This window comes from Solanum tuberosum, unplaced genomic scaffold (genome assembly GCF_000226075.1).
Source record: "Solanum tuberosum cultivar DM 1-3 516 R44 unplaced genomic scaffold, SolTub_3.0 scf00416, whole genome shotgun sequence".
Lineage (NCBI taxonomy): Eukaryota > Viridiplantae > Streptophyta > Magnoliopsida > Solanales > Solanaceae > Solanum > Solanum tuberosum.
The window spans coordinates 261,243-274,401 of record NW_006239331.1 but is presented as its reverse complement, the minus strand read 5'-3'; the positions used below and the strand labels follow the sequence as shown (position 1 = coordinate 274,401).

The 13,159-nt window shown below is 33.5% G+C and overlaps 1 protein-coding gene across 1 annotated transcript; it reads left to right on the top strand.

The window, feature by feature from the left end:
* Positions 1-6: 6 nt before the first annotated feature.
* Positions 7-2,350, top strand: LOC107057944 (uncharacterized). The gene is made up of 3 exons (XM_015303113.1): positions 7-290; positions 378-479; positions 2,171-2,350. The coding sequence occupies exons 1-3, from the start codon at positions 15-17 to the stop codon at positions 2,348-2,350; spliced, it is 558 nt and encodes a 185-aa protein (XP_015158599.1). The 5' UTR covers positions 7-14.
* Positions 2,351-13,159: the final 10,809 nt, after the last annotated feature.

Here is a 13,159-nt window from a genome sequence, read left to right as displayed (position 1 = left end):
GATTCCATTGGAATATGACAACTGAAGGTTCCATAAAGGATCATTTTATGAAAAAATGTTCAATACAATACAAGGGTATGTTATGTGAAGCAAGATCCTCTGAGGAGAAACGAAAAAATATCCCAAAATCTATTTGGGAGAGCTGGAAGCCTCACTATGATACTGAGAATTTTAAGGCTAAATCTGCACAATGTTCCAAAAATCGACCAAGTGAGAAATGTGGTGAAGGATCTGGTCCCTCGCGCCATACTGGAGGCTCCCGGACTCACCGAGAGCATGCAAGAAAACTGGTACAATTATTTTCATTTTGTCAAGTTACAGTTTTTTCAACGTTATTCCTCTAGCAATAACTTTGATGGATGTGATTTCAATTTTAGGCAACTGTTCTAGGACGGCCACCTCATCCACATGAACTTTTGAAGAAGACACATACCAAAAGAAACGATGAGTTTGTGGATCTGAAGTCTAAGAGCACATATGTAAGTAACACCAAACATTGCTGATTATCTTTCTTAATTTTTGTTGAGAATTTACTTAGTCGTCATTCATCATGTTTATCCCAAATATTAAATACATGGTTATAATATTTGAAGATTATAATGAAGGAGGTTAATGTCATATTAGCGCAATTGATGTCTCTATATAATTTTCCAGTGTGGATGAAATCTTTAACAGCTAACAAAACATCATTGTGCATCACTGGCCCTGCTTTATCAGTGCAACCGAGACTATCTATAATATATTGGTCGGTGACTTCAGTACATAGAGTAGTTTGCTGTTCTAGAGTAAGTGTAGGTCCCCTTCTCATAGTCGATATGTCTACTGCTGGTAGTGTAGGAGTTGCAGAATCCATAAGACTCTTCTAAAATGTAACATTTTCGGTTTGTATGACCTCAAGAGTTGAAAGATTGGTTCTTGATAGAGTAGTTTGCTATTCTAGAGTAAGTGTAGGTCCCCTTGTCATAATCGATGTCTACTGCTGGTAGCGTAGGAGTTGCAGAACCCATAAGACTCTTCTAAAATGTAACATTTTCAATTTGTATAACCTCAAGAGTTGTAAGCTTAGTTCTTGATAGAGTAGTTTGTTGTTCTAGAGCTAGTGTAGGTCCCCTTCTCATAATTGATATGTCTACTGCTGGTAGCGTAGGAGCTGCAGAACCCATAAGACTCTTCTAAAATGTAACATTTTCAATTTGTATAACCTCAAGAGTTGTAAGCTTAGTTCTTGATAGAGTAGTTTGTTGTTCTAGAGCTAGTGTAGGTCCCCTTCTCATAATTGATATGTCTACTGCTGGTAGCGTAGGAGCTGCAGAACCCATAAGACTCTTCTAAAATGTAACATTTTCGGTTTGTATGACCTCAAGAGTTGAAAGATTGGTTCTTGATAGAGTAGTTTTGAGTTGTAAGCTTGGTTCTTGTTAGAGTAGTTTGCTGTTTTAGAGTAAGTGTACGTCCCCTCCTTGACCGATGAATCTGACAGTATTGTTGTACTTCCTGTCTCTGCTGAAAGTGCAGGATTGTTGCCAAAACGTATGGCTGGAGAAAAAGGTTGTGACATTGTCTTAGAACCAATACTAGAGGTAGATGTGGCAAAGAATGCCAAAGAATTTTTCTCACAGCCACAAAACCAATTAAAAAGTGAATGATGAGGTTTACTTTCCAACTTTAAGACCAATTCTGTAATCTTATTAAAAGACAACACATTAGAGGTTTACTAAGTTTGTGGTTCTTTTGAAGCCTATATGTTAGGCTTCCTCGTGTTTAGGCCATGTGAATTACATTACATTTAAAAAGCATAGATTTGCATAGAATAGCTTGGTTTGGTAGGTTTGTACTTTTGTTTGGTGATCCTCTATATCCTTCCTTTCAAAAGTTCTTAGCATGTTTAGTTGTATGATTTTGAACTATCATAGCTTTACTAACTAATATGAAATGCTATCTTTTCAGTTCTGAAAAAAAAAAAAACTTAGTCCCTAAAAGACTATTTTTGTACACTGAATATGAACTACAGGTGCGTATGTCAAAATAAATGTTAATTGCAGCTGTAGAAATGATAAGTGTGGTGGAGGCATTGTCAATGACAAAGATGGTCGACTGATATCATTTGTCTTGTATATTTATAATCGCTAGACATTTTTTCTTAACATAATATCATTTATTTATTTTTTAGGATGCTGTAATATTTAAGATCACATCTGCATCTCAGCTTGTAGATGAATCTGGCAAGTCTCCGACAGTAGATTTTTCAAAGATTTACATGGATGAAGTGGGTAGGGTTAAGAAGGCATGTATATATGGTCTTGGTTCTCAAACTGTTTTTTATGAGAACGTTGGCTCATCATCTGCTTGAACTTCTCAACCTCAAGATTGTAGTTTTGATGGTCGAGTGAAGGAATACGTTCAAGAAATGAAGGAGGAGATGAAACATGAGATGAGAGAAGAGATGAGAGAAGAGATACGACATGAATTGCATGAAGAAATGAAACATGAAATGCAGCTAGAAATGCAAGAGCAAGTTGATAAGATTCTCCAAGAACGTTTGCCCATCCTCAAAGCTGGGCTACCTAAACCACCCGCTGGTACACCTCCAACTGGTACACCACATTAGCTTAGACATGACCCATCATCAAATGATGATATGAGTCATTTAAAATTTCCAAACTATTGTACACATATCTTTCATTGTTTATGTATTTGGATTTGTTTTGAACTCTTCATCTTAGCTTTTGCATTGTTTTAGTCAAGTTATAATTTATCAAAGGATCACTGAATTTTATTATGTTTTCAGACTTTTTAAGATTCATAAAAGCTATTGATTAATATAAATATATAAAGTGAAACTTTACTATCGAATTACCATTTAGTTAGTAATATGGCAATATACATTACCGATTCACTAACCGAATATTGACCATAAATAATATATATTACCAACAAAATCACAATAAGTTAGTAAGCTTCCTAACGAATTACTAATGAGCTTTTTGTGTTTCTAAAATACTAACCAATTAGTAACATAAGTTACATGAGTAGATAGTCATTCTTAGTTATAGATTTAAAATTCGTTGGTAATTTACCAACGAAATACCAACACATTTTTTTCTTAATCGAAATTACAAACTGATTACCAATGTATTTTGGTGAATTTACTATCGAGCTTACCAACCAAGTTGTTATCTGTCATATACTTGCTAACCAAATACTAACAACATTTTATTTTATTTTAGTATATTTGCCAACATATCACTAACATAATTGAATAGTGAAAAACCAAATTTACTAACTCTTTTTTCTTCGTTAGTAAACTTCCCAACAATATGCCAACCGAAAATTGGTTGGTGAATTTACCAACGAAAATTCTAAGGCCACTTTTCAACAATTACCAACGAGTCTTTTATGTGTTTACCAACTGATCTTTAGTTGGTAATTTTACCAACTAACTGAAATGGGTTGGTAAAATTTAGTGACAAGCTTTTTAGCAACAGATTAACATTAGTTGGCATTCGGTTGGAAAAATCATTTGCCAACCAATTTAATCAATTTAGCAACGGATAATTTTGTTGGCAATTCAAGGGTTTTTTGTAGTGAGATAGATATAGACTTGAAAGGAAAATCATCTGAAGCCAAGCCAAGTATAACATTCAAACTGTCTTTAGCTAAATGTACATGTGTTTCATCAAAATTCCTCCAAACAATATTGTCAACAGGATGATGCGTTACCCCATATTTAGTGTGACCTTAAGCATGCCAACTCTTTTGGGTAGATGTTTTAGTTGACATATATAGTCTTTGAAATCATGGTATCAATGAAAAATATTTGAACACTTTTTCTAGAATTTTTGAAGTTTCTGAAGTACTGCCATTGATTCACCTTTAAACTGTTTGTATCTTGAAGCTTTGCAGAACTCATAATATTTCTATAAATAATACAATAATTTTGACACGCATGCATTTTTTTGTATTCAAGTCCTAAATCATTCAAAACAAATTCATCATTAAAGGAGAGGAATTTATAAGTTGCATTCAGTATTTTATTAATGCGCCTTACCTAAATTAAAATTACAATTATCAAATATATAAAAAAAGTCATTATTTACTACTATAAATATAAAAACTTATGGTTCAAACAAGTGCTTCATGTTAAGGTGAAAAGAGATAAAAGAAAAAAAGAGACCATTCATTTATGCAGATGAGAACGTAAGGACATCAGGGAATCAAATGTTTTCATAATGTTAGATAACTTAGTACAAAATTTTAGCATCATCATGAAATCATTGTGTATATATGTTGTTGTAAGATAATTGAAAACTAGGTTTTTATTCTTTTTGTATGTTATTTTTAGTTCATAGCACAAACAAAGTCCTATCATATATTGTACCAAACTTATCATTTATGATATCTTAGACGATTAAGTTTTTGGGATAAGCGTGCAAAGCATGTTCCAAGAACTAGCTCATTAATATGCTTTAGAAATCTTTGATAAAAACTCTAACATTTGCATAAGAATCATACCTTGAAGAATATTGGATAAAACCCTAGATTTAAACATAATTCCTTATATAATCAAAATAATTTAGGCATGAGAGCGAAAGAAATACTATTATAGAAGTGTTACATTTCTTAGTGATGAATCTTGAAGAAAACTCTTAAAAGATGAACCCTAGCCTTGGTATTTCTTGAAATTTTGGAGAGAAGAAATTTAGGAGTGAATAAGAGGGTTTTTATTTTTTCAACAGACAACGAGATACGTATTCACTATGTGTCACGGAGCCATCACATAGCTTCTGCCAGGTTAGAGTGTCTCTCTTTAATCAGTCATACTTGTTTACTAAATTTGGATTGATGCAAACTTGACAGCGTTGGAAAGAAGACTCATAGAAATTTAATTTGGTAGGTTATTTCTCTCCTAAATCTTCATATTCTAAGAGATATGGTCGTTTGAAGTTTACCCTTATATGTACTCGTGTGAAAACTTACTTGATAGAAATGCTTTGAACATGGCTTGATGTTACAGGTCCTTTATGACCCTAAATAACATCTGATACACTTGGTAAAAGACCTTAAAACACATGAGCAAGTAGGACATCATACGGCTCAAACTCATATACATATGTCGAATGATGCATATTCTAAAAGTAGATTTGTAAGGTGTTACATGAGTTCCTACATTTGTTTTCTATACATGTTATAGAAAATATCATAATGCACTTGATTAGTGCAATTTTATTGTGATATTATTTTTTTATAAGGTGTATCTACATTATATATTGAATCGTTGGTGTTATATGACACTACTCTTATTTAAAATTTCTATATATAATTTAATTTATTTGTTTATGTTTTTTAAATAAATTTGATAGAGCTTAAAACCCATTTATTAAAAAAATGTATGTACAAAATCGAACAAAGAAGCCCAAATGAAATAAACAAAAGGCTAAACAAAAAATCTCCAGGCCTAGTCCATTAAGAGAATCGGCTAGGGCTTTATGAAATTTTCTTACAAAGTAGGGTTTCTTTCTTATCCACTTACTCTATTCCCAGCCTTTCTCTGTTCCTTATCTCCTCCTCCATCTCAAGAAGCTAACACTGCGATGATTTTTCGTTTCTTTTCATTGTGCATGATTGACACCTACCTCTGTTATATTCTCTATGCTTTCTCCGCTCACATAAGTAATTAGCTACCTCCATTTACATCATCCTTTCCTTCAAATTCTATCAATATTTGACCTTATTTTTCATTTTGTAGAGGTATCTTCCGGTGGATTCAGTGGATTCGAAGATGGTTTTGATAGAGGTACCAAGTCTTGAGTGTTTTGGAAGACATCCTTGTAAGCTCCTTCTGCTTCGTTTCTTTATTTTCTTCTATTTGTTTCCTCCTCTCTGATGTATTTTTGTTTTTTTTAGATAAATTAGAGGTGGAGATATCCAGATGCTCCCGATCTCTTAACGAAAGACTTGTTTTTCCATCCCAATATTTTATATTGCTAATCTTAAATTTAAGAAATTTCATATTAGTGTTTATGAATTGATTATGTTAAATTTTATCGATATTAGACTCTATATAATGATTTTGAACTTCATACGGCACTTTTGATTCATAATCTAATGTAAAACAAATTTTGACATAACAATGTGGTCTAGATGCAAAAGGCTCTTAAGGCTTTAGATGTGTCCATGATTCCTCATAATGTATCTTGTTTGTATTTTGGCACATACACCATATGGTATTGGTTATTCCTATGAGAATTTTAATATATGAAATATTATTTACAACTCCAATTATAATATTTTTTTGTGCGTATTTGCGTCAATTGTAGATGCAAGTATATGATATCTTGGACTTGGCCTTAGTGTTTAATAACCAATGAATCATTTAGACAAACAAGATTTACTTGGTGCTATAGATAAAGTGATTTGTCTAGTTAATATTATTTGAGTGTTTTACAGCTTTATTCTAGATGTCAAGATTCAATCTGTTATCTTAGTAAAATTTCTATTCCCCCCTATCCCCCCTTCCCGCTTCTTAGTTTTATATGACATATCAGGAATATAATGTGTCTATTCTTGAAAACACAAAGGTTATTTAGTGAATTTGCAAAAGGGAGATGGACAATCTAGATGAAACTTAATTACTTACCTAGATAGTGTTGAATAATTTATTTTTGACGTTTTAATATTTCTTTCTTCACCATTTCATCAGTTATTTTTACTAGTGTTGGATTTCTAAATTTAAATTAATAGTTGATGTATAATTTCATACACTTTGTAGGATTTGGAAGTTGTTGCGGAAGCATACTATGTCATGATGAGTGCAAGAAGTATTGTGTGTTGATTCATGGTAAGAGAGTTCTCTCTTTCTTTAAAATAAATTAATGAAGGTTGCTTACGAATTATGATAATGTGTGATACACTTATTTTCTTAAGCTTAGTTTAAAGTAGTTGTTTTCAATGTATAGTTGATTTTAGTCACATATTTGTAATTAGAAATAAAAAATTTACAACTAGATCACTTGTTCTTCTTTCTTCTCTCCTTTGAAACTGTTGCATATGACCTTTACTTGGAAACCTGTTTCTAAGAGTTTCAATAGCTAAGGTTTTACATAGTAGAAAATTAAGTCATGGCAAACCTTAATTTATTATTCCATAAGGTTTTACACTCACTTGTCAAATAAGCAACATGTTCAATTTAAAACCCCTTTTTGATTAAGACAAACAAAACAAGTATAACTATGCAAGTGTATCCATCTACTCACCTGATTCACCATATTGCTTATTGGAGAAACCATTTTTTACCTACTTAGTTCTTCAATAAATCAAAACAAATATATCTGATGCTATTTGTGTGACATAATTCAAACGTCTAACATAAGTAAGGTTGACTAGTATGTTAAAAAACACATACAACAAAAAACAATCAACCAATAAATGATAAAGCTGGTGAAATTATGGTAAGTTCCTATTCTTTATAAATATAAAGGTACTTCCATTCTATGAATATTTCATTAACTATCAATTGATTTACTTTTCTTTAATAAATAAAGAAATGAATGATCTTGTTGAGGTATGTCGTGAGTTAAATGTCCCTAGAAGTGCTCACAATGATGTGTACTCACAAGTAATGAGGCCAAGTACTCATGGAAATAACCGAGCTCTAGAAAAAGGAGCAGCTCCCAGTTTTGTTTATGGCTCAGTATATAAACGATTCCAAAATGAGTAAAGATATTTTTAAAAAGGAGTAGAGATAGAAGTTCAAAAAATAACATCAACTATGAAAATTGAGATGGAGGAAAAGTTGTTTGAAGCAAAAGAGGAAATTGAAGTTATGGATAAGAAGTTGTCGAAAGCTAAGGAGGATCCACAAATGATGAAGAAAAAATTATCGGAAGAAAATATGATTATGGATGCTAAAATAGACGATAAAGTAAAGGTAGGTATACTAGCATATGTAGATTCTTTTGGTATTACTCGTGGCTCAAATAGAAAATCATGTAGTACTGAGCACGTAAATAAATGTCAACAAAAATATTATATTTTAGATTGTATTGTTATTTAGTGGTTTTAATTATAATATTTTGTGTCTTTTGTGATAGGTTTACAATAGCTCAATTGAAGAACGCCAACAATCATTGTCACCCGTTTCAATAGTTGAACCAAAAAAGGCTAGTTGTGACTTTGTTTTGATTATATCTTTGAGTATTTAAACTAGAAGAATATGTAGCTAAAGTATTGGTACTTGGATTATCTATGGTAAGTGAAAGCAACTGATTGCAACATCAACATAGAATAATGAGTTGTCCATTTGAAGTGAAAAGTTGAGCAAATAAGGAAGAAGCATTAGTAAGTAATACTTTATATTTTTCTTATCGCTCGCCATATTATATGAAATTAGAATTAAAGAATGAGTGTGAATGTCCTTTGTATATACATTTCAAATGTTTTCTTCTAATATATACATTGCTCGAGCTTAAGATAATAAGTTTAATTAAACTCGATCTAGATTCGCCTCAATGTTGTTAGTGTGAAATTGAAGCTCTATATTTTTGTGTGATCAAAATATTTGGTTAAAAAATAAAAGCACAAAGTGGGTCGCACAGAACCCTTAGAAATATTGCATAAACGAGTAGCTATCCCTAACAAAAAAAAGTTGAATACTACTAATGGATGGCTTAGATAAGCTATTAATCATATGTGTCTTATCATTAGCTAAGTAATCAATACTTTGTTTCTTCATTTTTTGAGCTCCTTTTCATTTATCAATAGATTCACCACACGTGCGTTGCACGTGTATGCCTTTTGTTGAGTTCCATATACCCGTGAAATTGTATATGTAACCTACAATTCAGGCTTATGACATATGGATTTGTATATAATTTCCCATTTTAGTATTTAGTTGTGTAGTAATGAACACTTCGGCCTCTTAATTACGTCATGTAATGAAACACACGTCCCCTTTAAATTGTTCCAAATCATTGTAGCCTAACTTTTGATATATTATTATACACAAAAGTAATGGTTTCTTTGGTTGTAGTCTGGTGTTGAACAACGGGGGATGGCGTTAGTGTATTAAACATGAGTGACATTAGAATTAGAATGTATCTAAAAGTTTCAATGTTATAACCTGTGTGCCAACTAATATTATTGTCCTGAAAGTCCCTTCATGCCTTGAATTCTTCTAAGGTATTATTGAACCCCTTTGTATAACTAAAGTCTCCTCATCGAATCAATGGAGTGTTTCGGTATATGTTTGATCAGTACACTCTATTTCATATTTTCATTTCAATCGCCATGTGGGAAAAATCTTGTTGATTACACGTGAATGTGGAGATGAGAATGATTATGTTAATTCAAGGTGTTCATGTGTATGTGTAAAGGTCAAAGAAATAAGAAAGTAGAGTGTAAGCTTGATTTTGATGTAAACATGAGGTTGGCAGTGACATATATAAGCAAGATATGTTGCATACACAAGGTTAGCGGTGATATGAACTTTGCGGCAAACATAAGGATAACAGTAAAATATATAGGAAAAGGCTATAAGCTAGATTAGATACAAACATTGTCACAACCCGATTTCTAAGGTCATGATAGAACCTACTATAACCTACCAGTAGGTAAGCCAACTCGTAACCAAGAATGTTAAATAATGGGTGTAAGGGTAGAAATGAGGTATAAATAAGCAATTCAACAAAAATAACTTGAGGAATAAGCATAAGCAAGATATATATATATATATATATATATACATTAAACCAAAAGACCCCTTCCACAACCTGGAGATAAATCGACTTATCTAAAAATACAAAAGACTAGTCAACTAATAAAGATGGAGATAAGTATGATCCAGAACACCATGTTCTCATCCCTCGGCTCCGAATACTGCGACGTCTGGCTTGAACTTAACATTGATAGTTGGTGCTCGTACCTACATCACAAAAAAGATGTAGAGTGTAGCATGAGTACCAAAACAACATGTACTTAGTAAGCATGATAGGCCGACTGAACAAAAAAAGTAAAACCAATATAAAAAGGGGAGAATTAAACACAACAAAGGCCAAAGAGCAAAAATTTATGGAAACACATGAGTGCAGAGCAAAACTGAAGTGAATTTAGTAAATAGCTAACTAAAATCTAATTGGACCCCATAAGCCTAGAAGTTACACTCGTGAGAAAATTCAAAACAAGAAATGGATCCCTATAAGCCTGATAGGTACACAATAACTATACCTATTAAGAATAAAACCATCTGAATATAGAACCAAAGGGAGCCTAGCCTAGACCTCAAACCATGGATAGGCCTCCCAAAGTAACCAATAAGATCATCCCAAGCTACAAACTCATAGCACAGACCGCGAGCTGTGGATAGGCCTCCAAAAGAACAAATAGGATCTAACCGATATTTGTCAACTCTTAGAGGAACCCGAATCAAGGACTGAAGTTGTAGATCAAATGACTAGACCTCGAATTTTCAACCAGTAGTAAGGCTTTCTATTTTTATCTTCTTGCATTTACATTGTTGATCTCTATACTAGTTGAGTTATTTTTACCATGTCTTTTTAGTTTAGCTCATCCCAATGTAACACCAATTCTTGGGAAATTGATGTGATTTCACATTTTTATTCGACTTTATCTTTATTATTAATGCAACTGTAAAACTTGTATGTTGTAGCTTCCTAGTATAAATTGGGTTGATGTACGTCTTGATTCAACTTACTTCAGATAGAAGAACTCCATCACAATTAAATATTGTTTTGTGTTCATTGAGTGTATTGATAAATAAAAGTGGTCATTATATATGTGTTCTTCATCATATGGTTCTATAGATTAAGACACTCATAGGCACAAGAAGAGGGGTTGTGTGGATGGTATAACACCTCAAAAATTTATGAAAAGATACGAACAGTTCTTCATTTGCGCATAAGATCGTATGAGGTGATTATTAAATTGTTCTTACTTGTTAAGGTCAATTATTTAATGTGAAAATAGATTTATAGATGAATTATGGTCACAAGAATCCTCTAGCACATATTAGTGTTGAAAGCTTCCTTACTGATTCTGTTTTGATATAAGATTATACTTAGGTTAACTTCAAACAATAATATCCCTCAGCATATGAAGAACTAGGTGACTTATGACCTATAACTTTAAATTTCTATCAGTCTTTTTTCCAACACCATAAAGTTTTCCTCATTTAGAGTTTGTGATAAAAAAATATTATGAGTGTTTTACCAGAGTCTACCACAACAGAGTTTTCAAAGAGGATGACCTTTATCTCTCACATTCAAAGATACATAGTCCTATATCGTCTTTACCTGGATAATTATTGTTAAATAGACTATCCTAGATATTCCCATGCAGAACAAGTTCAAATTTAAGAGTGTGAGGCAATAGCTCTGAGAACTCATACAACTTACGTCTAACTCTAGAATGAGGATGAGCTTGGAAACAATTATTGAGCATTTAAGGTGCAAATTGAATAGTACGAGAAATTTCAAAACTTCCCCCGAAGAGTTGATATGAAGAGATAGACTACTAATTATAGGGAAGAGAACGTGTGTTCCTATTGAATGTTGCCCATTCGTTAAATAAAAGAAAGACTGTCAATATATATATTATACATCGATGATATTTCTTTTATTTGAAAAATGGATAACATTCAAGAGGAACATACGTTCTCTTACCTATAATTATATGTCTGTCTCTTCTTATCTACATTTCAGGGGAAATTTGGGCATCTAATGTGCCCCTAAATTTTCACCTAGAATGCTCAATCATTCTATCCAGGCTCATCCTCCTTCTAGAGTTAGATGTAAGGTGTATGAGTTATCAGAGCTATTGCCTCATACTATTAAATATGAAGTACTTCTGCATGGGGATATATGGGATATTCTATTCAACAATAATTGTCCGGTTAAAGAAGATATATGACTATATATCTTTGAAAGTTAGAGAAAAACGTCATCCCCTTTGTGAACTCATTTGTGGTAGTCTCTGGTAAAATGGACATAACTTTTTATTTCTGAACTCTAAATGAGGCAAACTTGGTGGTGTTGAAAACAAGACTCAGAGAAATTTAATTGGATAGGTCATAGGCTGCCTAATTCATCATATTCTAACAGATATGAGTAGTTCAAGTGACCTAAGTAGAATCTTCTATCAAAACTCAATCGTTAAGGAAGCATGCTGTAACACCCCGTATTCGAAACAGACCAAAAATACAGATTTCAAGAAGTTGCAGGTGCAACTTACGATCACCATCCACAGACCGTAGGTCAGACCACGGCCCGTGCTGGTGGTCCGTGGTTCACCACTGCAACCCCTCCCTAAACCAGCTCAGAAAATTGGCTAAGTCCCGACTCACGAACAGACCCACGGTCCGTAGATCAGACCACGGTCCGTAGATCAGACCATAGTCCGTGGTCTGTATCCGTGGATCGAGACTTCCCTTACCCAGCCTCTGAAATAAACTACGGTCGACCATAATGGACCGTCATTCGATCCACGGTCCGTAGGTCTGACCGTAGATGAGGGTCAGCAGCTAGTTAGCTGAAAATTATTGATGGGTCAACTTCAGATGGTCATAACTTTTAGCACAAAAAGAATTGTGTGTCCCATTACCTATGGTATGATATATAATTAAATTATCTTTTCAACTCCACCGAGTTTGCTAAATTCCGACCTCCGAGTAAAAAGTTATGCTCGTTTTAGTGAAGCCCTGTCGGACAGACTCGACCTACGGACCCAATCGACGGTCCGTCGATTGATTGACGGCCCGTCAGTCCAGTCCGTCGATCACTCCGACAGCAGTTCATTCAGGGTTGTTTTGGTCTTTTCCTATTTCGTTTAACCCCTAAGATTAATGGACCGTCATTCGATCCACGGTCCGTAGGTCTGACCGTAGATGAGGGTCAACAGTCAGTTAGATGAAGATTATTGATTGGTCAACTTCAGATGGTCATAAATTTTAGCACAAAAGGAATTGTGTGTCCCATGACCTATGGTATGATAGATAATTGAATTATCTTTCCAACGCCACCGAGTTTGCTAAATTCCGACCTCCGAGTAAAAAGTTATGCTCGTTTTAGTGAAGCCCTGTCGGGCAGACTCGACCTACGGACCCAATCGACGGACCGTCGATTGATTGACGGACCGTCAGTCCAGTCCG